Source organism: Bombus fervidus, chromosome 1 (assembly GCF_041682495.2).
Source record: "Bombus fervidus isolate BK054 chromosome 1, iyBomFerv1, whole genome shotgun sequence".
NCBI classification, from domain to species: domain Eukaryota; kingdom Metazoa; phylum Arthropoda; class Insecta; order Hymenoptera; family Apidae; genus Bombus; species Bombus fervidus.
The window spans coordinates 14,940,421-14,967,499 of record NC_091517.1 but is presented as its reverse complement, the minus strand read 5'-3'; the positions used below and the strand labels follow the sequence as shown (position 1 = coordinate 14,967,499).

The window sequence follows — 27,079 nt, the reverse complement described above, 5'->3', positions numbered from 1 at the left end:
AAGATCACAAAGTCAGTCGTCTAAATCAGATAGGAACGATCCTCAATCATCTATAACTGAATCTCACAAATCTCCACCCATACATATGTATGTAATCCTATGAAAAGAACGAACTGTCAAAGCCAACCTAACATCCTAATCCAGAAAATCATAACCAAGGGACAACATAGAAAATAACCAAAGGTTCGAAACAAGCATTCTCGTCCTTTTATTAAAATATGGCTACTTTCCCTAGGAGCTGCATTCTCTCTCGTTAGAAAATATTATAACGTTTAACCGAACCTCGTTGCTCACTTTGGTTTACGTTTTTAATTATTACCGAGGGTCGAGCAATTAATTAATTAATTTTCAAATAATTAATCCTGCTGCCTGTGTTACCTTCCAAAGAATTTTTACAATTCCGCGACTTGTAGTTTCAATCCAACGTTGATCGTTCCCTGCGAGCATGAAGACTCCTGTTCTCGATTGAAAGCAGATTGTAAGATCGATTCTTAGAAACTGTGAGAACTACGACAGGGTGAAAACAATAGAACGTATACGCATCGGTACCAAACAAACCTGTTTGTTAATACACCGCCAAATCTGTCGACTCTAGTACAGCCCCGTTCGACTGGTCACCGTATACACCTAGATGCGTGCACAATCAGGTGAGGTATAGAAACAGGGCAGCTGGTGGAAGGTTCGAGACGAAGGGTGGGCTCTCCGCCGCGAAAGTTGGCCGAGAAACGAGCCGAACGGGAGACGTCGGGACGACGAGGCAACGAAAAAGGAGCGGGAAAATCGGTGAGAGACGGACGCAGAAGGGTTGTGGTAGAGCGAAACGAGATAGACGTCAGTACGAGGTACTCTCTTTACATCGGTTAAAAAAGGATAGACAGAGGGTGCGGGCAGAGGACAGAGACGAGGGACAGAGGGGTTAGCCAAGAGTAGGGGGTAAGAGAGAGTAGTATCGTGTAGAGGGAGGGGAGGATGGAGGGTGGAGAAGGACCTGCGCGCGAATTTCCCGCGTTCGCTCAACCTCATATTGATCCCACCCCAGTAACTCCCCGCATCCTACTACTACTAGGCTAGAGGGTTGAAGAGAAGAGAGGGTTGGCGGGGTAGGAGGGTGCCGTAAGGGTAGGAGGTGGGTGGTTTATCGGCGTATACACAGTACGAGGGAGAGGACGGCGAAGAGAATCAGAGGAACGCGAGGCTCCGGGTGGTCCAGCGCGAAAAGTCGTGTGCTGTTTCGAGCGTTGAAAACGCGTTCACGTAACAGAAGAATAGTTGGCTCTCACGGTACATGTAACGTTTCGTTCAATTTTACGTTTTAAATATCGCGATTATCGAGTTACCGATATATTTATGCGTCTCGTGATTATCAATTAGTGTCGTGAACGTTGGTCCATCGTCGGTGAGCGGGTCGATCCTCGTTGCGCTATATCTCTGAACGTGGTCGTGCGATGATTCGACGAGAGAGAGCCAGTAAGTTGGCGACGTGGTGCTAGATTGTCGATGCGGTACTCGCGACACCCTATTCGCCGACCTTCGTGATTCTCGCTCCTCCGGTGTCTCCGCGTCATCGATCCTCTTTGGGTGACAGTGATCGAGTCTTCGTTTCGGAAGGATGTAAACTGGTGGAATTTCTGGCGGTGGAGAATATCGAGGAAGAAACGGGAGAAGAAGAGACGCGTGAATTGGATCTGCAAGGAAGAAGGTGTGAACTAAGAAAGAGAGAGAGAGAGAGAGAGTAGTGGCCTGTGGTTTTTCGGGCTTGCTCGAGAGCAATCGTCGAGAGGTGATCTAGCCGTCGGATCGGGGTTCAGATTCGATCCCTGATCGGCTGGGGAATAAAACGAAGGATCACGTGAGATATCTCTATCTCATTAGTCGCGCACTTTCTCCGTTCTTACGCACCATTGACTGCGGCATAGTAAAATGATAAAAGGGATCATCGGCAGCTGATCGATCGAATCGAATAGCTCTGACGTGTTCCTTTTGATCGGTGGAAAGTGCGTTGTCCAACAGTCTCGAAAAAACAAATTTGCTCCGAGACGCTATCGGAAGGAGAATTTTCGTTTGCTCGTTTCCGCTGCAGGCTGCAAACTAGCGCGTCTTCTAGTCTATTTCATGTTCGGTACTCGTATATATCACATACATTCCTCGGCTATTGTACGTTACTTGTATATGTCGTTCGTGCATACTCGTGTACGTTATTTCTGTACGTTATTCGTGTACGTTGCTAGTGTACTTACTAATGTCGTCACTCGCGTCGTCGTTTGACTCGTTCGATCTGCATCGTCTGGTTGTGTACACGTTCGCTGGTCCTCCATGCGTTTTCACGTATGCATGCCGTGACCGTGCGCGACGACCTGGCTCTCGCGTGTGAGAACCTGGCTCGCGTGGCCTCTCCGCGTGTCGACGATCCCACCGCGACCGTTCTCCAGGCGTCTCCCTTGGCGTCGCGCCGTGGACGTCGACGGCGTCGCAGCGTCGCTGCTGGGAAATATGCGGGCGTGTTTTTCGTTTTTCCACCGCCGAAGATAATAATACAGAGATATCGCGGACAGATATGAAACCTCCCAGGAACCGTGTTATCAACTCCATAATATGAAACGCAGTGGAAAGACAGGATTACAAACGTCATTTGAAAAGATTTATTTTGCATTTTGTGATTATTTATCTATCTGTTTTCTATGAGGTTTACTGATCATAATACTCACGCTAGCTCGCGAAAAACCAGATTTTGTAGATGTATCATATAACGTGAAACATTTTGAAATTTCATTGGCGCTTGTTTAAGACACTACTGTCATAATTATATTAGTCAAAGAAACCAATTTGAAAAATGCAGATCGGTCCCAGAAATTTTTGAAATCTCGTACAACATCGGCCTGATCTTCGTCGAGTGGAAAACACCTCGATGGAAATAAGGTCCGACCGTGTGTGCAAGATGTGTCCGTTGTTTGCTGGTCGATCAGTTTGTCGATCGAAAGAAAACGATGGAGATGTCGATAGGTTGCAATAAGTATGGAGTACGGTCCTGACTGAATTGCATCTTTCAGTCACATTGCGCTTGTTAGGGAAAATTGTGCATCGGGGTATGGGATTAGATCGTTGGATATGGGTTTGTGGAAATTAGAGGAGCTCTCGAGAGTCTTGAGAACTCGTTTCACGTGCTTTTAGAGGGTAGAGCTATTGGATCGTAGGATTGATGGGAACGTCGTGTGCAAAAGGGTTTTGGATTGGAAAAGTGTGTTACCTATTGGTCGACAGAGGGGTGATTGCTTCAGGCAGCCAAGGAAAAGTGTGTTCCTTTCGATAGGTGTATCGATGTGTGTAGATAATACTAGTTTGGAAAAAGAGCTTCCAAGTAATATACATAGATAGACTTGGTCTGATAAAAATTTTTAACTGTAAACGAAAGACTTGCAGCTATAAAAAAGATCGCTTCTTTTTCTTGATATAATATGTAGACAATATAGATTATTATAAAAAGTGAGTGCAAATATTACTTACGTTCACTCTCGTTCATAAATATTCAGACACTTGTAGAAAAATAAATTATACGCCTGAAGAATCAATACAACTATTTTCGGATTTTAGTTCGAAACGATTAATTAAGTTAGTGTAATGAAATTCGTGTACTAATAAACGCTAATATTTGACTTAATAATGTTCGATAACAATGTTCGGCCAACTGAATAGATAGAAAGCTTTCGATAAAATACTTGGAAGCTTTTATCTGATCGCGAAACAGAAAGGTATTATTTAGGCGTAGTTTTCGAAAAACAACGAGCACATCGTGCAACTTTGATCTGTAACAAAGTAGAACGTATATTTACGCGAACTTTTCTCGCTCGTTTTGCGTCCTGAATTCAGTACGCCTACGTGTTACTATGCATTCTACATGGAATATGCGATTTTGTCACGGTTCATCGATTCCTTGTACAAAACACCTTGATTATATATACTTTCGTAAATTGTTTACCGCAGACAATTTCGTAATCAGATATTCTTTATCTGAGCTCTTTGAAGCGGCGTTTATGTCGTGAGACGTTGTTCCAACCTTTTCTTTTATTCTTCTTTGGAATAATACTATTATCTATAATTCTTCGAATACTGCGACTAGCAATCACTAAAAATATTGCTTGCAGTGGAGTTAATTTTTATTCAGGCAAATAACGCGATTATACTTGTATTTCCTTTATTCTCGTCGTACTTTAATTATCATTATCTATGTAAAATACGTTTAAATACACATTACATATTAGTTATTCGCAAGTATGAATCATCGAATCGGGCGTCTATTTTGTTAACAACAAGAATAACAAAGTCTGTAATTAATAATAGTTCCTTTTTGCTTATGAAGAAATAATATAGAAAATTACTAAAAATTCAATCACCAATGAGAGTACGTTAAAAATATTCCGAGCTGCGAAGAAGCTAAACAGAAAATTGACTATGGATAAAATAACGAAATTTATTTAGCTTCCACGTTTCGTTTTATTCTACAAGTTTAGTCCGGTTGCACAGCAGTGAAACGACCATTCTATGTAGATACGTCTGTTCGTGGAAGATTGTTAACAAGAACTAGAAGTCTGCCGTTATCGCGAAATGTACCTTCGTTCTTTTCTTCTGTCCAGAATATTTAGCGCTATGAGGCTGATAAAGTTTTCTTCTGCGTCAAAGTCCATTAAATGGCTGCAAGATCGTCACAATGGCGGTCTAATGGACCGACAGGGAAACTTCCATACGATTCGTAGAAAGATATAGGTTCGATTTAACGATCCATAATACTGGATAATGGGAACAGTGTATCAGATGGTTCAGGTTGTTTCGTTGACCGCGTAAACTTCATCGTCACAGCAATATAATCGTTCGCTTTTACCGTCGAGAGTAATATTCTCACTTTCAATGCAATGTGATACGTAGACTGAGTAACATAACTGAACCAAAGAAGGTGCTTCACAGGGAAATTTATAATATTGTACAAAATAGGATGAGTGAGGGAAAAAAAGCTAAGATAATGTTCTTTAGAGATATTGCTATGTTACTCACTGCAGCTACAGAATATGTTTATCAGGAAAGTATGATCTTAGTTTCGCGTAAAAGTTCGCTAATCGGAGAATACGCTTTGAATTCGCGTAGTCTCATAAATATTCGTATAGCAACAGATCGCACGTAAGCGAGCATCAAACCTATATCTGAAACTTGAAATGTCTGCTGGAAACTACTGAACGCAACTCGAATGAGTTTATTGTGACAGCTCGGTATAAACTCCGATGAAATAGTTGCAAATAAACATTTGCATCAGTAGATAGTATATTACGCTTTAACATATTCCGCGCGGATCACGTAACTTAGGAGCACAAGAATTTTATATAAAGATATATAGTTTTGCACGTAATACGTGTAATATAAATATTGGAACGAAAGCTTTTCAAAAAGCCAAGCGAAATAAAATATAATTTAGCTTTTCGAGGAATACGAGGGAACAGGATTACGACGAAGATCATTGTGATAATATATGTCTGAGTGTACCGAATTATTAACGACTACGAATAATCAATTTTAACGCTCAATCGTCATATACGCGTAAGCTCATTATTTTGAGAAAAATAGAGAATAATCTTTTTTCGATTCTAAGAAAATTCGTCTGTGAAGGGATTGAAATAAAATTAAAGGAATTCGTATTGAACTCGCGCGTTAAAAACCAAAGGAGGAGAAGATAACGAGACGTGTAATATTAAAGCGTCCTTCGTTTCTCCATCTACTGATCCTCTTTTATGAAATTCTAATGATCTCTCGACCTCTTTTGAACTTAGTATGTTGGCAAAACTTGTTACCTCCAGCGCTACATTATTTCCCATTAACTAGCGGTTATATCGACTTATTGAAACTCAAAATTCTGTGTCGTGCTATAGAGTAGTTTCAGAAGCTTTTGTACACACGGAGTTTGCTCGGTCAAACCGTTTCAATCGAAACTATTGTGTTGGTGTAAGGCAGATCCTGCTGCTTTGAAACCTCGGGCGCAAACAATTCTCGTTTCACTGGTTCAAAGTCAACTGGTTTCTGCGAGGAATCAGGTTGTATTCCTTCGCAGTCTTCTTCTTTGAAATTCGCAAGGGATATTTTCACCAACCCGATTTTCCGCTCTACACGGGAGTTATTGTTTTACTATTTTTTCGATGTAATACGATGCAAAACTCTTTTTTTAGTTTATGAACATAAAAAGTGGTTCTTTATGGCTTGAAATCTTACATAAGGGATCTATAGCTAACGGTAGTATTTCAAAAACTTTTGCCTCGGATTAGGTCGTACCATAAGTAGCGCGGTTCCTTGAGAATCTAAAATGCTTTTATTCTAAATTCGTTGCTAAGTTTATCTTATAAAATGGAAATGCAAAAGTTGAGATTTAATGTTTAAGGTTTAAGGTTTGATTAAAAATGGAACAAAATATATTACTGACTAATTATAGACAAAATTGTCTATTTGCATTTAACACACAGGATATTCACGCGCAGAAACGATTCTGGTCATAGGTCAGGATAATCCGCAGGTTGGAAAACAAAAACGAGCCCTTCAACCCAGGAAGAGTCAACGAGGTACACCATCGTCATTATCATCATCATTATCGTCGTCGTCGTCGTCATCTTCGTCGTCTTCTTCGTGTTCGTTCGCAGTAGATAGCGAAACGTGTAACTTTCTCGCGGCTGGTATTAATTACCACACATCAGGCAGCGCGAAAATGATTAATAGTAATTACCATTGGTCGACCAAAGCTCCGCTATTCTCTAAAACGATTCGATGATTAGGATCTGTTTTATGTTTGATCGCGTATTTGATCTTGGCATATGTTCTACGACAAATTCCAATAGTTTAACAACATAAGATTATCGAGATAAGGAAATAATTTCACAGTTCTTTTTTCATTTCTTTCATTTATTTCATTTCTTCGCATCATTAAACATTGTTCACACAAGTTATTAGGAAAAAGCAGGCTTCCTCAGAATTTCCTGCAAACCAAGTATTACATTTATTAAACGCAATTTATTACGAAAGAATCGACATTTCGCTGTTTGTTAACATAATTTATTACAAACAGAAATATCTAAATATTTCCCAACATGGCTTACAAAGATATCAACATTTCAGTATTTAACACACCTTAGAACCACTTGAAACAAACTTCTGTTCTGATCTACAATGCGCAACATAACATTCGAACTACGTGGACACATGAATGATCGAAAACTCAGTCCTTGCAGTCAGTCCTCCGGATATGCACAGCTGGTGAGTTCAGTTTCTGGTGCACTCGAATGCATAACTATGACTCAGAATTCTCTCTGGCGAAAGAAAGCGCGTTCTATCTTTCTCTCTCCAACGATCCGTTACGGGCAATGCGTGGATAAAAGTTTGATCTGAATGCACCGATAGAAAACGGATATGTATATGTACGTATATAGCTACATATGTGCGTCAGTCGTGAGATCGCGATAAATCATTAACCGGGCGTGTTTATTGGCTATGCACGAGCAAATCTCTGGCTGCCGGTGAATTTATGCTTGGGCCTGATCTCGATCGTCGATCGATCGATCGTGACTCGCGAATCGGGACCAACAGGCCTTGCGATCGGCCTTACCGCTTCTAGGAATCAATAATGTCGTGATTAAACATTTGTCGCGTGATTTCTATACTTTATCAATGACAATAAATCAAGTTTTACGTAACAAAGGCAACAAATAATACAAGTATACTTTTGTATATTAATAAGTTGCTTACGCAATTTTTTACGTTTTCTAATATTTTTACATTCTTTTTCTATTGCCTCGTTTTTACGATCGTCTTAGAAACTATGGTATAATTAGGAGCATTAAATTTTTCATATTTTCACGTTTCTAAGTTCGTCTTTAAAATCGTAATATAATTACATGCGTTTTGAAACACATTACGTTTTATTCTGCTTCTTTTCCAATCACCGTAATCACCGTAATTGATATACGTGTAATAGCATATAGTTAATGCAGGGGAAGGAAAAGTTTTGATTTAATGCTACATTACTTGTACGAGTTACGTTTATAGCAATTTGTCTTAAAAGATATGAATAATATATTTAATACAGACGTACATATATTTACATGCAAACACAGAATTGAATATAATCCTCTAACTTTGAGAAATTACTATTCATGGCACGAGAGCCTGGGAATTATTTATCATAGGTAAATATAGTTATAAAACTCGTAAATCCATTCGTACATATACCAATAATCTTGTATTTTAACGTAATCCTTCACAAATGTCACTGAAAGATAAGGCATGTTGATATACAGAGTGATCACGAAACAGTGGCACTTTCGTCGAAAGAAAGAAGAGTGGAAGTTTCTTTGCGTTTAATTTTCCGGAGAAAAAGATAGAATTTAATTTCATTAATAACCGTAATAAATTTATGGAAGGAATATTTGATAATATCGTGAATAAAAATTAACTATTTCCCGGATCAGTTGCGCACATTGCCTAAAATATTTAAATTTCGCGATTACGCTATCGCAGTATCATCGATCTTATATAAAACTTATATAAGATATCGATAAAAAAGTTTCGCGACTGATACAAGAAATTCTACCTAAAGCTTACACAAAATTGACACTGAAAAACTATCTATCGCAAAAAAGTTTTTCGTCACTAATACCAGTTTTTTCAACAGAGAAATGGGTTATCTCGACAGAAAAGATAAAAACAATTTGTCACGTTGCAATTTTTCAAATAAAACCTAAATCGACACGTGTAAAAGGAAACTTCCAAATAAAGATTCCATGGATACTATTACTACGTAATAGGTAAAACAAAAAGAAAAAAAGAGAAATACAGTTCCTTAAAAAGAAACTTCCACGAATTGCCAATAATCGTGTTGAATGCAGCAAACGCGATATTTCATCCACTGTCATTAAATTCACGGTCGATGGAAAAAATTAGCATATAAACTAATATCGGAATAAGTCGTATCACATGCACATGTTCGTGATATCTCACGATTCATGTGGAATCGCGATTTATTCTTATCGAAAAAATTTTTTATCGTATACCAATCAAAAGTGACAATTTTCTGAAAATTGTCTTTATAATATGAAAAATCGATACTGTCGTATAAAAATCAGGATTGAAATTTTACTAGAAAAGATTATCTTTGTCACATAAAAGTCGGTAGTGAAAAGTTCCTGAAATATTGTCGTCACATAAAACTCAAGAGTGCAAAGTTTCTGAAAATTTCCTTCGATGTGGCTGGCGTTTTATTTAGTTTCCTCGAAAATGGTCAGTTTTTCCACGGACCTCGTTTCGATTTTTCCCATCGGACGCTCTACAGGTTGCGCAATGTAAATCAGGCCAACCTGCTGTCCAATATCGAGGTTCTGTCCACAGAGGGGAACACTTCCAGGCTATCTCTATTCACCCTTGACGAGCGTCCACGATAAAGTGCACGCGATACCACCTCTTTTCCGCGCAATAAAGCGATTTTTACAAAATGGGGTGGCGGATAGTTCGCGTTCCTATCACAGGCTTGCGGAATGTGTGACGCTGCTTTCTCTTTTTCTGATTGTGTCCATAATACGTGTGTATGTTCGTACGTACATACTTCGTACTTCGTAAATGGATCAAGAATGTTTATGCGTGTGTGGGGAATTTAAAGATATTAAAAATATGCATAATGTGTGTAATATGCAAAAATATGTAAAATATTCAGCGTAAAGTGCTTATTATGATATTTGGGAGATGAAACGAGTTTCTTATGTTTCGTTCCTTTGGTTGTGTTTATGAAAATATGAATTTGCATAAACGTACGCAATCTATTCATGGGTATTCAAATATTCTGGTTGAATTTGTAACATATATGTAAATTAAAATTTTTGAGTATACTAATTCTATGAGAATGAGAGAAAGAAATTGAGCAAGTTAATTACAAGTAGCTACATGGAAGCTATAATGTCTTGATTCTACAACGTCTATCTACGATGTAGGCTATAAATTTTAAAGATTTCAAATTATCGATAAATTTTAATTAGCCCTGTGATAAGTATTCGTTGGTTGAATGAATTTCTACGATGTATAAAACAATTATGTAGAGGGAATTAATCAATATCATTAAATCGAATCCCGTGAGAAATGAGCAAGTGTTGGAGTACTTGTGTACGTACAGCTATATGTAACTGAGTGTGTGTAAGGTTGATAAGGTTTTAGATTTATATGCATGCGACCGTGTTCGAAATAGTTGCGCTGCACGTGATAAGAAATCAAGTTCACAGGTCAGGCAATTTGTATTTGCGGATAGCAATGTTGCTTTGGCTGATTATTATCTGATCCTCTGCGGACATATGTTAGCGAACAAGGGTATGGTGAAAGCGTAAGGTATCGGTATGTGGAAGTTCGATAAGGAATTTGATAGAAAAGTAATTTTATTAAGTAGCTCTTTATCGTAGGTTGAGTCAAGAACTGTTGGAAGTTCATAGAAAAAGTTGGAATATCTTATTGAATCATCCCACTGTTTCTATGTATTGCTATTGAATCTTTTAACTTTAGTTTGACTTCGCGCTATTTTTCTTTCTATATTAGAATCAGATTATTTTTTTAATTTTTTAAAATCTTTTCCACTTTGTGATATTTTTCTTGTTGCACTAGTGTATTAACTTTTTTCTTAAATTTTTTAATCTTTGATTTAACTTAATACTTCAAACTTATAGATACTACAGTCTTATCAAATGATAACTAAATAGATTTTAATAATTTAAGGATAATCTGACAATCATTAGACACCAAGTTGATCACTAAATGCATTAATCCCATGGAAAGGCTGTTTAGTTTCATGGAAACAAAACGAAAGTCGATGTTTTCCCAAATTAAGGGTTGTAGCTGCTTTGAAGATGCTCCAAGTGATGGCAGGAAAAGGTGGTAAAAGGAAATTTTTTTCTTGGTCAACGACCCAATCTTTTTTCCTTCGTGTTTGTTTCTTCGTGCTTCTCGTTTTCCTGTAATTTCGACTTCTAACAAGACGAATCATTTTTTTCTCAATACCTTCGTGGCTTTTTTCCCTTGCCTGATGGCTAAAGATGGAAAAGCACAGAATGTAACGCGGAATGTTCGTGAGCCGATTCGAATATCTTCTAGCCGGATTTTAGAAAACGTTTCTTACTTTTACGTTGCGATGTTCGTTACGCGAGCTTAATATCTCTTGCGGTACGTCAGCCATGTCTGAAGGAAGTACCTTCGTGCTTTATTTCGATACAGGTTTGCACATATACGAAGTGAATTACGAGAAACTTAATTAACTTTGGATCTGAAGGAACATAAAATATAATTTGAAGATCTGGATATCTGAAAAAAGAAACGTGGTTCTCTTTTTTCTTTTCTTATTTTCTGTCTTAGATACTAGTTCCATTTATAATTATTATATATATTGTATTATTTCCTTTATTAATATATCATTTGTCCAATAAAAATAATTTTATTCGAGTTAATAGGAAATATATTTCTACAGCATAGGAAACAAAGAAGGATGAGCATGAGGATTGTAAATGGTTACATCTATCGAGAATAAAAAAGAATTTATTTATTCATAGAGTAATTAAGATATCTCACGAACTATTTATTTTTTCAATAATTCAAGATTTCATTACCTTTTTACATAGAATAATAAATTGCAGTAATTTACGAGGAAGTAACTACACGGTCTTATCTATAAGAATTATACAACTGCATAATGTATTGTTATATTTACAGAAAGAGTTCTCTTTGAACCATTTACATTTCCTCTCTTGCATCCTCTCCCAATTATTATAATCAGCAAATTATCCGTACTATTTACGCGCAAAAATATCTACACGTAACATCTATATATATTCACTAGATACGTGCACCATAATTTCTCTACAATTTCATTTAAATTATCTTATACGTGTTTCTTTGCGCCCTGAAATCCAACACTACTCTATTTGATCTCCTGTATCCGGTGACTCACCGTGTATAGACACATACACAGTCAATGATTCTTGCAGCTTTTACGCGGACTGCATGCAATCCTCTCACGTGCCGCAAATGCTACAATTTTCTCTTGCGTTCGTTCGTGACGCTCTACCGTCCAACGATTTTTCATCGTTTCCCTCTGCCCGTGCCACGATTCGCCTCCGTCACACGTCCACCTATGTACCTAAACGAAATTGACGATTCGTCGCCTTCGCTTTTTCCTCTGTTTTCTCTCTGTCGCTGTCGTTTCCTTCATTTTTTCCTTTTTTTCACCATTTTTTTTTCTCCAGCCTTTTCCTTCTGATTTTCCTACTCTTTTTTTCTTACACTGCCACTTACTTCTCAGTTGGTCCATTATTTCTCTTTTTTCCCCCCTTATTTCAACTCTCAATCTCCATTCCATCTCTTTCTCTGTCCTTGTTCCCTTTTCCTTTACTTTGCCTTTTTCCTTTCTTTCACTCGCCTTCGTTTCCTTTGTCTCTCTTTTTATTCGCCTCTTCTTTCTCCTTCCATTCGTTCTTTCTCTTTCCAATATTACCATCAGTAAATCACGGAACGTTTATTATTAGTACACTTGAAATAGGCGAATGGATGTTGTCATTACAAAACGAAGACGATACTCGTCAATTTGCGTGTATTATAAATAACTGGTTAAAAAATGTACATAAGACGCAAAAACATATAAAACAAAAATTCAGGGTAGAAGCTTTACTCTATTTAGGTTACATTTCTTTAGTCGTCCTCTTAATAATACGAATTCGCATAAAAATCCACAGTCTAATTACAACTAAAACTAGAATAGAGTAGAGACATATTAAAATAATTCGCAACATAAATTTATATCTCGGGGGTCTTATTACCAACATGTTTTATTAAACTTCATATTGAAAATCACCGGTCTTGTAACTTGTATGGAACGTACGTCTCTTTATCTCTTCATTTTTTCCACTCAACCCCTGTAGCTATCTCTCCATGGTTTTCCAAGGAAAATGTCTTGACGCAGGTATTGCTCGAAGTTCGTGTCATAAAGACCATCGTTGTTGTCGTCGCGAGTAAAACACACGGTTATGTTGCGCGCGATTTACGATCACGTACGCGTCTACAACGACGACGACATCGTATCTCCGATAATTTCACCAAGCAGCAAAGCACCGGATAACTTTATCGTACGCACTTCTGGAATCATTCCGTTTGAACACGAAACACGGAAGCATTCGCGTAATGGCTATTCAGCTTAGCTTGGATTTAACAGGACTTCGGAATGAGACTCGGATAGGATATATACATAGAAGAGACGTTTAAGTTGATTATTCGAATGGAATGTTGTTCGAGTGGAAGAAAGTTCTTATGGGATTGTGTTATTCTTTAAAGAAATTTATTTTTATCCTTGAATATATGTATAGTTGTTCGCGTGATTTTCATTTCGTCGTGTAGTACCATACGTAGCGCTATATAGGATTTATTTGAACGACTGTCTCGAGAAATGACTAGTTCGGAATGATGAGTATTATTGTATATATATATATATATTTATTTATTTATATTGTATCTATATATTGAATATATATATTGTATATATATATTGAATATATATATATTGAATATATATTGTATATATGAGTATATATATAGTATTGCTTTTGTATTCTTGGATAATTTCTTAAATCTTATTGTTCGAATATTTTTACTGGATCTATATCTACATATAGTTCGGTGTTACTGATGAATATAAATCCTTTTGTTCGTAAACATAAAAATATTCTATCCCCAAATCTGCTTCTACACATAGTATTATAATTTTATTCCCTAAATAATCACCTTCCTCGGCTTGTTGCGTCAAACCTACAATACAATACATTTTCACAATATATTTTTTCAATTCGATACATTTCATTGTTCCCATGGTTTTACGTTACATTACGATCCTATAATTTAACTTACATAAAAATGTAGCTATCCATCTCGCGTGATAAAATGTCCTTTAATACCAATATAGATTGCCTTTATTATCCAATATCGTTTCGATCTGTAAAAAATACTTGCCTCTAATACCAGCAAACAGTGACAACATCAAAATATCAGTTAACGTAATCGCATCGTAGAAAGTAAAACAAAGGCCATTGTTTGTTATCAAGAATAGTGGTTTTTCGTGTCGTTTCTACGTCGTTTCTGCCCCATTGTGCAATTTCTTTCCCTCGACCTACTCGAGAAGGCTAATCGCCGTCTGAGCCGTCATTTCCACAGCCACGCTCGTTTCACCCCTTATCAGCGTGTCCGAATCGCGTCCAACTTTATCTTCACGGGCTGCGACGCCATTTTCCCGTTGGTTGGCCTCTGCGAGGCGGCGAAACGCGACAGCGAGCTCCTGACGCTGATTAATAGGGATTATTAAATTACAAATTGCGGAGGTAACCGGCGACAAACAATGAAAGTTCACCGGTGACGTTACAGTTAAAACGCTCCACGTCGTCAGGTGAATCGATCGTGATTCGATACGTCGCGCACGATTAACTTTAGATTCGAGGCACGTCGTATAGTTTCTTTCGTGATATTATAACATTCGTTACAACATACAGTAATATAATATTTTTAACGATTATTTAATCGAAGCGTAAGATTGTCTGAATAAAAAAGTAAGGTTACTTATTGTATTAGTTATTATTGTGTATCTTTATTTCTTTATCAAGGTTTCGTTGTATTTTATTGGAACTGCTCAGAGACATTATATTGAATGTCAGAATTTTTTCACAATTTTCTTGAAATTATCGCATGTATATACCATTTTCTTGAAACACATAAACTCGTGCAAGTGGATAACTTGTTTCTGAGAAGTTTCGATACTAATCACATATGAAGATAAAATTGTGGAATTCATGGAAAGTGATCAGTTTTATTTCTGAGAAGCTCGTATCACCGTAGCAGTTACTTCCAAGTTCTATATATTGTTGAAATCTTCTATCAGAACCAAGTATTCAGTCTGCGTATTATATTATACAGTATATTACACATTAGATAGTATTATACATAATATATTGCATTTAACAATAATATACGTATTACGTAACTCTTACATGGCTTATCTCTTAGCTTCGAACAACAAGTTACAGCACTAACAGTAACAGCGCACCAAGACCCCCCAAATTACTCACCTCTTTAAAACTATCCCCAGAAACGTTTAAACAATTCCACAAAACCCATTCATCGAGTATCCCTTCAAAAAAGTATTATATGTATGTAACGAGTAATTTCGAAGCACATATATGCCAGATTATAGCCGGTGTGGTCCGAACTATGGCGGCCTCTGATACCGATCTGCCGTGGAATCTGCGTCGCTTCCGAGATAGGTAGGTACAAGAGGAAGCGAGCCGGTCGACTTCGTTATTACTCGATTATTGGTGTTGCAGGGGTAATCTCGTCGGTAACCTCGCAGCTCTCGCACTTAGCACTTACGTGGCGAACGGTACACGCCAATAACAGCTGACCCCCATCCGGTAACCCCACTTAAAGTCCACGCGGAGAGTAGCTCTGGTCAGTTCAGTCCGTAAAGGCATCGGAGAAGGCGAAAGAATTGGAAAAAACGAAGGTATCCTCTCGTCGTTACTGAGAATCCAGCGTCTCGTAACGAACGAATGGCCTCGATAATTGTAACTCTGCCTCTTGACGTCTGGCAGCTAGCGAACAGTCGGCTTAATAGAAAATCCTGGACCTTCGTTCCCATTTCGATTTATCGATGTTGATATCGGGACAGATAGCGGCTCCACGTGTGCTCGTAGTTTCTTGTGGAAGAAATGAAGAAATAGAAACTTGCGGAGGGAAGGTGGAAGGCTGATATTTGTGGATAAGGTGGAAGGTCGGAGATATTTCAGATGCTCGAATCCAGGTTATAGATACTTGGTTGGCGTCGGGAGGAAACGTTTGCGAATTAGCTGATTAGGTTACAGGAGGTAGATTATGTTGACAGGAATCTTGTGTAGCTTGGTTTGGTTGCTTTGTGTGTCTTAGGGGCTGAGGTTAATTCTCAAGTATCGTTATCGGGTGTCACTGTGAACCTTCGAACCTGACACGAATGATATCGCTGTAATATATTGATAGTAGCAAATATAAAATACTCTTTGAGAAGAATATATAAATGAAAATTGAAAAATAACGTAATTGAATATGCAGAGATATTAAACCTGTTTCTACAGAAGGACGGCGTTTAATTATTATTTAGCGTTTTCATTTAATTAAAATTGTAATTAGATTACATTTAATGTTGATCCCGAGTAACGCAGTCGGAAATTCCAGGAAAGATACGGAGGAGAAAAATTGCAAATGTTATAACAGCTGAACATTGTTCCAAACCAACAGTTTAAGCGAATCCTTGGTGCTCCGTTTCACGGCTAGAATATTAAAAAGCTAGAGATCAATATCGTAAATTGATGGAAAAGTAGTTTGTAAATGACATACATATTGCGTTAACACAACTTCACGATCCTCAATGTATTAAAAAACAACATATATGGAACACGTACGTGGAACAAAGGCACGACGATGAAAACGATAACCGGCGCGTTTCCCTATTAATTAATCTGGTGTATCAAACGTCCGGGGTGTTATTATTTCTAGAGACAAAGCTTATCCTTTCGCGGCACCAAGTTTCTCACTATTGAGTGAAAATTTTTCGTGCTTACCAGCTGGCATTGTACACACCATGGTGTTCTTTTCAGCGTAGCGGAGCGTGGAACAGTTCACTTTTCATCGTATCTGTGCCGAAAGAAAAGTGGCTCTGGTAGCCGAGCGCCGAGCTACCTAGTTTCCACGCCCTTTAATTACCGCCGCATCACGACTAGTCGCGCCACACCGAGAGAAGTTGTCATTACGGCTGCTAAAGAGCCGTCTATAGTGTTGTGTGGCCCCTTGCTACATTCTGTTCTCTCCTCTCTCGCGGCAAAGGTCGTCAGAAACGACGAGAAAAAGCCATTGTCCAGTTCGAGATCCTTTGTTCGGGCCACTCAACCGGGCCTGTGTCCACCTTTAACGACCAACTCGGCTTCGTCATCGGGAACATCCTGCGATTCTCTTTCCCGGTGGGTAACCACGCTCGAATGACGGATACACGGGCGTGATCCATCTTTGGGCGTTAACGGAGAGATTGATGTTTGGCTTTTTCTTCACTCGTCGTTAGCGACGAGATAGGTTAATTTGTCTGAAGGTAGGCTAGGGTGTATTTATCTGTACCTTAGGTTAACTGCGTTTTTACATTCTGCTTAACAAGTCGAATCAGGAGAAGATGAAGACAATTGATCTTCAGCTGTCGCGTTATGCTCCAGATTGGTAGACGGTAGTCGTTAGCGAACTATGATCTTTAGAGATGATTTTGCATCATTATGGAATATATTTAGCTAGACAGCTGATAGGTGTATTTCTCCAATCTAAGAGGATATATTCAGTCTTGCTACTTAAGGGCTTTGTAGTAATTTGAGTAGCTTTCTATTTCACAATATCACAGGATTGTGAATGCTAGTCTATTTCTAGTACTGTTTCAATTATTTTCTCGCTACCATTAAATTTATCAAACTTAATCTGGCGCGATCAAAAATTCCTGTAACCCCAGCCGTGTTCCCTCTCAACCTATCTAAGAGCGAGGGAAATCGATTCGAGTAGTATAAAAACGTGTTCCACCAGACGCGTACAATGTCTCCCCGGCGAAGGTAGAAACGGCTGATTCCCGTGGGCGTTCTAGGCGTTCCAGCTCTCTCAACAGTTTGTGAAAACGATTTAGAAACGCGGCTGAATCGCACAAAGGAAACTGTGGTGCGTTGACCGTCCTTTCGAGGCCCAGACACCGTTGCCCTTGGAATTCCTTTCACGAATACCTGCGCCGTCTTTCTGCACCGAACATAAAGCAAGGTAAAGCTCTATAAAGCGGGTATAAAATTCGTCTGCCGCTGACTCGTTTGCGAATAGGTAATCCGTGGAATAGGCGTTTTTAATTGCCGCTTGCTTCCAAGGACAACGGTGAACATCCCCATAGGGAACGAGCAAGCGGGCCTTTAAACCTACTCGGTTTATTCGTCCGTACGTTTACTTCGACTGCTTCTCGAACATTAACTCGAATCAGATAGGGGTTTTTGCTCGGTTCACCGATAGTCCAGAGAATTCCCTTTTTGTAGAGTTTTCGTTACTGCGTGGGTTTTGCAGAATTATACACACATATACGTATTACAATTAACATGTGGTTGGGGCAATTGAACGTTGGCAGTGGGTCGTGAAATATCTCGTTTTTATGTGTCCCATGATAATCGTATACCGAAAGTTTGCTTATCGTGAGGTAATGTAATTTTTGCTTTCGTGTTATCCAGCTAGTGAGTCTCGTGATAACCGCTAACAAGAAATCTCTGAAACTAAACAGTCAACGCCTTACATTTAATTCCATTGGAAAAATGTAATACTACGTTTATCTAACTAACAATCGTTGAAAGTCAAAGAGGTTTTCCTGAGTGCAATTAAACGGTTGCAAATTCAAAGATGTAAGGAGGAAAATATGAAAACACATGGGTGTTAAAAATAGTTTTACAAACTTTTTCTTAATTGCGAGAAATCTCATTACAGTTCGCTGCTTTGTCGTTGAACTCCATTTTTTCACCGATTACTTTTATGTATAAATATTTATCAAACAAACTAATTTTACAGATTGAGAGACGAAGAGAGCCAATTAAAGAGAAAACTAGTATTTTCCAATATTGTGACCCGCAGACGAATTCTTCAAACGCTTCCAACCGTCGCTAAATCAGGAATCGTAAAACTTAATGATATTTACTGACCGTGTAAGATTGGTAGGTTCACGAACTCGTTGTTTATCGATTGTTCTGGACACTGAGCGATATCTGCGACGCCATATAAGCTGAATCCACCCACGTTCGACGAAAGAAGTCTCGAGTTTCAGTCGATCTCCAGTATGTGGAATAAAACAAAAATCGTTAGAGATGCAGCAACGTCTGCCTCTAGCACGTCTCTAGCATGTTATATGCAAATTTTCTACCTTCTGTCTGTGCCGACCAGCGTCTGGGATGTGAATCATGCTAACGTCTCCAGTTGCAAACCGGAAATACATCCGATGCAGCGTTCGAATAAAACATGTGAATTTCTTTTGGACTTTTGGTTTGTCTTTAGTTTGCAGGTTATATTATCATAGCGGTATAAATAATTAATAAACATTCGTAAGTTGTCGTAGATTATTTAAACGCGTAGATAATTGCAAGCTGAGAATAATTCTGATAGTTTGTTTAGATTTATTTCGAAACGAAATATTGCAGAAGAAATAAAACGTTATTTCTTAGGAAAATTAAAAGTGTCAAAGTGGTCTATATAGATGGAGAATTTTTATTGCAATTTGAATTTTTTCACTTTATCTCAAAAACTTAAGAAACTTTTTATTAATTTTTATCCTCAAAGCTTATGGATACTACGCGTTACGCTGGTCTTAATTCTCCTTTATATTTTTATAATAGTACAATTAGGAACTTTCTAAAGTTTGAATATCTTAATTATCGCCTTGACAAACTTGTTCGACAATCTTAATTATCGCCTTGGCAAACGTAATAGCCTTGGTTACTCAAGTTGCATAGTTGTATAACAATTAGATCGCAGCCAAACTCTTTTGCTGCTCTTGCTAAAAATAGGACGTCGTAAAATAATTTTTAATCGTCGAATCTTACGATAAATCGACTTTTTGCTTGATACCATTTACTGTTTTTACAATTGAATTTTCAATATATTATATACTTACAATTTGAAATATTCGATTTAAAGAAAAAGCTATACAATGAGATTATTAAAACCAGTAGCTCGAATCAGTTGCTTGCAACTACCTTTTATATCAATTTCCCGGTTTACAACTCACATCAGCGTAAAGTAAGTATATATTGTTGCTTGCCTGATTAACCAAATTTTATTCTTATCTTCTTATCTTCACGCATATAACCACGTAAAATTGCTTTTTGTACCAGTCATGTAAAAAATACATAGTTCCATCAGTTGAAGCTTTCAGTCACGTTCACTCGATATAACTTCATCCCATCGATCTATCGGTGAACAAATATCATAACATAGTCGTTCATTTTATTAATATATACATATCTTTATTTTAATTTGGTATAAATTTTGTATTATTACCGCCGGTAGTTCTAGCTTTAACACAACTAAAAATTTCTATATGCTCGTACATATATCAACACATAATAGAATAGTGTTTGCAATAAGCGTGAATTACCATGAGTAAAATATACAATAATCGTGCAGTATATTTTTGTCCTCTTGATATTACTTTAATATGTTGAACAAGAGATTTAAATTAAATGATAAAAAATTTCTCAACTAGTTTCTAAAAACTCTCTTCGAGACATCTACAACGTTTCGAATAATCGTGTTCCACTCGACCAATCTTTGAAATCTAAACGCGTACCAAATAGGTAGCTTCCTATTTCGTGCTAACAGCGTCTTATCTTCATAGCGAGAATGAACTTGTCCATTTCAATGCAGCTAAAATATTGGTGGAACAATGAAATACGACAGGGTCCCTCCGTTAAATCTCGAGGATTGTTCAACGACGCGTAACGAAGCAGTTTCAAGCGATCTCGCGCTGTCCGGAATCATAATCGCGATGACGAGGCGGATCTCTGATGGCCACTCGGGTTCCTATTGTTCAGGGTGCGTGGAAGTCGCGTGCAGCCTGCGACGAGCACCTAGAAACTGTTTAATCCAACCGATGTTCGCGAAATTATTGATGATCGATAATACGTGAACTCGAGGAACAATTTTTAGATATTATGTTCGTAAAACTGGCTGGTTTGTTTACCTTAATCCTTTCAAGAGAGATTCTTTCAATAATGAACTAATTAATAGCAATTAAAAATGAACAAATAAAGGTAACACGCGATAATATCGATCATAATGCATTAAAATTTGAAAAAATTGGGTAAACTTTTCGTGGAACCACCTAAGTGACATTTCATCTTTAAATTCCATTCCTACGAATTTGTATTTTTGTCGAGAAAGATTTTAGACATTGAAACTTCGTAGATCGATCTAAGCAAAATTCTACCTTTGAATTTTTTTTTAATTTGTGTCTTTATCGAAAAAGTTCGAGGTATTTTAAAGTTTTAAAGTTTCAATGATAATTTCGAGAAGTCTCAGATATGTGAGAAAACCTGTAACAACCCAGCAGTCTTACAAAACGTTGCTTCGAGACGTATTAGCTTCGTGGTTTCGTAATCCTGATAGGTTTAAGGCTTGTCCAGATTTCCAGACAATTATCCGCGGACACGTGTCCACGGACGGTCAATATTGGCAAGTCTTTTGTCTTCCGTTGAAGTGGAACACAAGAGACTACGTCTACAAGACACATTGTCTGTGAGTCTAGAGAAGCCTTTACAAGTCTGAAACGCCATTTATATTTCCTTGCAGAGTGTATATCTCAAAACATGAATAAACACGAGACCCTCCTTAATCAATCTGTACTTCGAGAAGATCGAGAGTGAACGGAAAGTCGCGTAATTAAGTGAAAGTCTAAAAGCACGCGTTTCTGTTGGAAGCTGTCTCTTCTTCGTAGTCTGGTTGAACGAGTGGCGAAAGAATCGAAAGGCATTCTAAAAGCGTAAAAATAGGCACGGGCATATTTGTGTGATGATTCGATGTACGACGGAAGAGAATTCAAGGGTCAAGTTGCTGTTTTATGATTCCGTCCCGTTTCTCGAAATATCCACGTGAAAAGGAGGGAAGAAGGAACGATCGCGGGCGTAGCGGTTCTTTTAAAGAACGAGCACGTGAAAGATAAAGGTTGAGAAACTCGACGTCGATTGCCTCAAATGGAAGAACTAGCGTTTTCATCCGATCAACGTCATCCGATATCTGGACGATAAGTCAGCCAACTGAACGACCGCGAGAGCCGTCTCGTCGGATTGTCCCCTCGAGATCGATCGATTCGTCTATTTTTCCTTGATTTTTCGGTCGTTTGAAAGATCGCGAGGCTGGATTGTGAGACATGGATGCCTTGGAATTGCAAGCAGCCCTGGTGAAGCTGGATCCAGCCACCACGGTGACGCCGATCGGCTCGAACGTGAAAATGCTGCCGGCTCATCATCGTATCGCGTTCACGGTCGATTTGGACGAGAACGATATGACGTTGGAAAACGCGACGCAAAACGACGAGAAATCGAACAACATGGCTATGCAGACGAACAACGCTTCTAGAAAACTTCACAACAATTGCTCGGCCCAGCTGACCGTGCCGGGCCATCAGAATCATCCTAACAACCGGCAAATAGAGGTGTCCAAGTGCGAAATGGCGGAGGTCAGGTGACGCCAGCCTTGCTACGACCTTATCTTTTATCACACTTATCCACCGCACAGGGGCAGCAAGCATCATGCTAAGCATCACGCTAAGGAGAAGAGACATCATCATCATCATACAATGCATCATCAGCATCATAGATCTCATGTGGTGAGTCAGTGCGTTCTATTCGTGCGTGATCGTACGTTGTTTTACTATACATTGGGCAGGTTTCTTCTTTTTCGTTTTCTCGATCGCGAACTGTCCATGTTTGTGTCTATTGTTTGGTAGAAAATGTCTGTTTCTGTATTTCTTCTTTTTTCGTAACTCTTCTATAGTCTCTGGAATTTTTTTATTTAAACGTTATTTACGACTAAATTAATTCTGTCTCTTCTATAGTCTTTGGAATTTTTTTATTTAAACGTTACTTACGACTAAATTAATTCTGTGTCATATATTCGATACTGCTGTCGTTTAATTGAAAAAATTTTCTTTTTCTTTTTTTCTTTTCGTGTAATATCGATTTCGTTTGCTCGGAAAGTCTTCTTATATTTATGAAGTAGTAAAAATGTTCGTTTTCTTTTTATCCAATAGCGTTTGGTTAGAGAATTTTCCAATTCAAAAAGAAACGGATCGTTGACGCAATATTGAAGAAAGAAATTCAAGCGGTTTTATCTTGCAAAATTGGAAAAGTTAGAGAGAAGGAAAACGCAATTGGATCAAAAGAATTTTAAAAAGCGTTAAGTTCTTTCTTTTATGTTAGGTTTTCTACGAATTCATTGTGCAAGTTACAAAATAATCGACGAAGGATTTTAGTACAATTGGAATCGTTGTTTCGACTGGTTGTTTAAACATGTCAATGTTATACTATAGTATAATTATTTTTCGATTCGTGTATTTATGTCTATGTAGATGGATTATGTGTTACTAGGGCATGCATGATGTTCATCGTGTAGTGAAATCATATGGTTAAGCATTCAACTGCTTTTACTTCGCGGTACTGTTATTATAGCGAAAGCCAAACATTTTAGTCGTCATTACAACATCTAATCGTTAATAATTTTCCTTTAGCTACATCGTCATGCTTCTTTTCTGCATTTCATAAAATTCTATCTTATTTCATCTTAAAATTCTGAATTCTTAAAATTCTATCTTATTCGAGTATAGTTCGAGGTGAAAAATTTTTAAATGAAAAATGTAGGCTAATCAGAGTAAATAGGTTAAAGTATAAAATACCGTTCGTATGATTCGACAAAGGTTGAGAAATTAAAGGACCGTGTTTCGTAAGTAGATAAATGATTTTAAGCACACAAAATCACTAGCCTGGATTATGGCCTCTGTAATATCATTGATGGAAAAAGTGTTCTTTGTCATTAGCGTCCATTAACGTTTCAGCCATGTCCATTTCTGTTACGTAAAGTTCGTTACATTAAAGCGTGGCCAAAGAAAAATTACACTCTCGCATCAGTATATATTTCGTGTATATGTTTTATGTATAATATAACGATAGCAATAGAATGAAAAGAATTTCTGAAGTTTATAAATGGAGACGGAAATTGAAGTATTTTAAGACCGATCTCTCGTTTATGAATCATATATTCTTCTCGTATATCTTCTTATTATTACTGACCTCTTATTTGCGTTCACGCATTTTTTAATGCGTACATCAACGCTATTCAATTGGAAAATTTCATTAAAAAGTGAAGAAAAAGATTTCGCTCGAAAATAGTCGTAGAAATCCAACACCGTCTTGCGAACAGAAGATTCATCTCCAACAGATACTACGTTATCTTCTATCCAGATTGATGAATTGTTCGGAAAAATGATGATGAAGTTTGCAACTTCGTGATGAATATAGCAACTCTCAAATAACGTTCGCGTATATTTATTGAAAGACAAGACATTTCTAGCGAGTTGGTAATATCGGTCAAGTGTCAAACTTTATATATCGTGCACCTTAACGATCGAATTGAGAGAATCTCCAGAGAATAAGCACTCAAAATCTGAGTCAAGGTTGTCGCAAATAATCTTACCTTTAAATAATTTCACCCCTTTCAATTCAATTTTTGAAAGTGTCGTAATATCAGCATAGTTGCAACGTTAGTACTATACAATAAACGTCTAACGTTTAATTTCTCAAGGATCAAATGATCAACTTCGATGGAGTTAATCAACTTGTCGTTTAAGTGGCTCAATCGGTAATGAAAAAATGTTTGTTATGACGCAAGAAAATGCGATACTAAAAGTTCCTTTGGAAAACAGAACGCTGTCTAAGTATCTCTGTTACTCAAATTTGAGACGTCGTTAGATTTCTTCGAGTGACAATTACTCGCGAGAAAAGCAACACGTAACGGGCCTATCGCGGGTCATGTAGTCGCTCTAGCGTCGGACTATCACCGATGTTAGCCGCGGTATGAGCATTAATGGACGTATTTCCGGGACACGAGGTTGGCTAACGTAAATGAGACGAGATAGAATGGCCGTGCACTGTGACCTGAATTTCTTTAAGGGCACCAGTTCGAAGGGTGATCGTTCACGTAGACTTGTTACAGTTCAAGAACAGGGACATAACCCATTTAAGACCTATTTCAGTTCAGAGGAAACTATTGACAAGTACATCGCTGAAACCGCATTCAATTGCATTCGTGCAACCATATAAAGGAATAGTAATTACTGAACGATCTTTCTTTTGATTGCTCGGATTATTTCTTTATTGCCGACAGTGGAAATTTCGTACTAATTTAATTCGCTGTAATCGATGTCTAATCTGTCGATGATTAATATTCTGCAATATTCGTAATTTTATTGGCGATTTTGGTAATCTTCGTTTATCCGACAGTTTCTATGAAGCTAATCTCCTCATTGTATTAGGTTGTCCGAAAAGTGTCTTTCTTTTACAGACACGTTTTTACAACGACACATCTTTATACAAACATGAAACCTAATCTGTCAAACGTTGTGATCTTTATCTTGATAGAACAAAATGGATCATACGTAATTCGATAAAATAATATAAAACGAAAAATGTTGTGAATCCATTATTTCCTTATAAAACGAAAGAAACTTTTCGGATATAATATTTGTCATCGTTGTCAAGCAGTAATCTTGAATGATAGATTTTTTAGTCAATGATCGATAGTTTTGATCGTGATTATCGTAATTTCAAGATGTAAAACTATGTAGGACGCATATAGTAGTCTTGTAACATTCGGTCACTCTGTTCACGAATGGAAGTTACCCTAACTAAATCTTCAATTAATTCAGCACGAAGGTTGAGTAACAAATGAACTTTAACCGCAACTGACTAGTGACGCTAGAAAACTCATTACCTAGAAGCTTCTCTATTCTACAAATCTATTATACAAACCTTTTGTATGCGTACATAAATCAAGTCATTCGTCAGAAACAGTATAGTACATATATCATGTTGAACGATATACAATTTAGCAATTTAATTACAGACTTCCAGCTTTCTTTATTACGATATCGTGTTTGCTTGCATTTAACAATTATTTTCCAAATATATAGATCTACTATAATTTTATTTTTCTTCGTCAATCAAAAGTATTAGTTTTGGACCCATTTCCGTTAACTATACGTAAATTAATAATATAATTTCATAATAAAATTTCACCCCGTTTTTCTTCGCCACTCTGTATATTTCACCATTTTTCGTTTAATACGAAACGATAAATTCAATATAAACAAAATGTTCGACGAAACTCGAATGTACCTAGTAAATATTTCAACGATCATAAACCAGAGAGATCACGAGAAATACAAGCAGCACGGTATATCGACGAGATCATACCAGTGGTTGGGAAAAAAGAGGGACACGGACTAGACGATCGGCTATCACGCGAAACGCGTATCAGTTTTGTTGCGCGAACGCCGGTTTGCCTGAAATCGAAACCCAGTTCTGTTAGGTCGCAAATATTGTTGCATTCGCTTTTGACAAGCGGCACCGTTAAACCTTCGTTGCGGCAACGTCAGACGTGATTCATATCTGCTCGACATTGAGCCATTGGCGAAACGTTATACTCTTATTCCGGGTGTAGCACTCAACCTGCATAAACCATGCAGAAAGCAGAATTACTTCTGGTTCCAATGTTACTCCGCTTACAGGAAATATTTGCAGACGTTTCACGTTTTTTCAACGAGGCTTGTTTCTTAATGAAGCCTTTAAGATTTCTTTCCGGAATGGATATATAATTTTTATAATCGTATGAAATTATTTTTCCAGTCCTCTTACGTAATGGCCACTTATTAAAAAATTTTAAACATTAAGAATTATTCGCTTGACGACGAGCTACGGTTAAGTAACATAAAACTTATACGTGTATGTAGCTTTCGCATTTGTTGTGTCTCATTAATCGCTTTCCTATTTATAGAACATTGTAATCCGTCGAGAAGCACTGAATTTTCAAACAAGTTAGGATAATCGATCGTTTGTGTTTCCACGTGCGTGTTTAAATAGTCTACATAGTATGTCCACATTAGGGGGATTCATGTGAAATTGTTTTTCGGCCTGTTGAACACAAGAGGATGATATTTATCGCTAATATACGAGGAAATATTTAGCGTTCGCTGAATTGTCTTTTAACTATTCTGTCAAATATGATTCACGTATCGCTTCACATGGAATGGTCGATTCGATATTTCTCTCTAATTATATCAATTACACTGAAAAAAAAAGAATACGTGTTCGAATAATTCTACAAAAGATACAAGTATCGTTTAAATCGAAAAACAAAATTCTACGGTAGA

At 37.6% G+C, this 27,079-nt stretch overlaps 2 protein-coding genes across 5 annotated transcripts in view; both read left to right on the top strand.

Annotated features, from left to right (window-relative positions):
- LOC139987329 (uncharacterized) overlaps positions 1–27,079 on the top strand; it is a 266,252-nt gene that overhangs the window by 99,415 nt on the left and 139,758 nt on the right. The window lies entirely within an intron of this gene.
- Positions 1,118–22,466, top strand: LOC141445804 (uncharacterized). 2 transcript variants are annotated; one of them, XM_074111849.1, is made up of 2 exons: positions 1,118–1,699; positions 21,448–22,466. In XM_074111849.1, exon 2 carries the CDS (start codon positions 22,025–22,027, stop codon positions 22,340–22,342), a length of 318 nt encoding a protein of 105 aa, XP_073967950.1. In that variant the 5' UTR covers positions 1,118–1,699; positions 21,448–22,024; the 3' UTR covers positions 22,343–22,466. The 2 variants fall into 2 exon arrangements, with proteins under 2 accessions (XP_073967950.1, XP_073967952.1); XM_074111851.1 differs by lacking the exon at positions 1,118–1,699 and adding an exon at positions 1,716–1,849.

What these genes read in the sequence shown, in the direction of transcription:
- LOC141445804 (XM_074111849.1), top strand. Translation starts at nt 22,025, where the DNA reads ATGGATGCCTTGGAATTGCAAGCAGCCCTGGTGAAGCTGGATCCAGCC.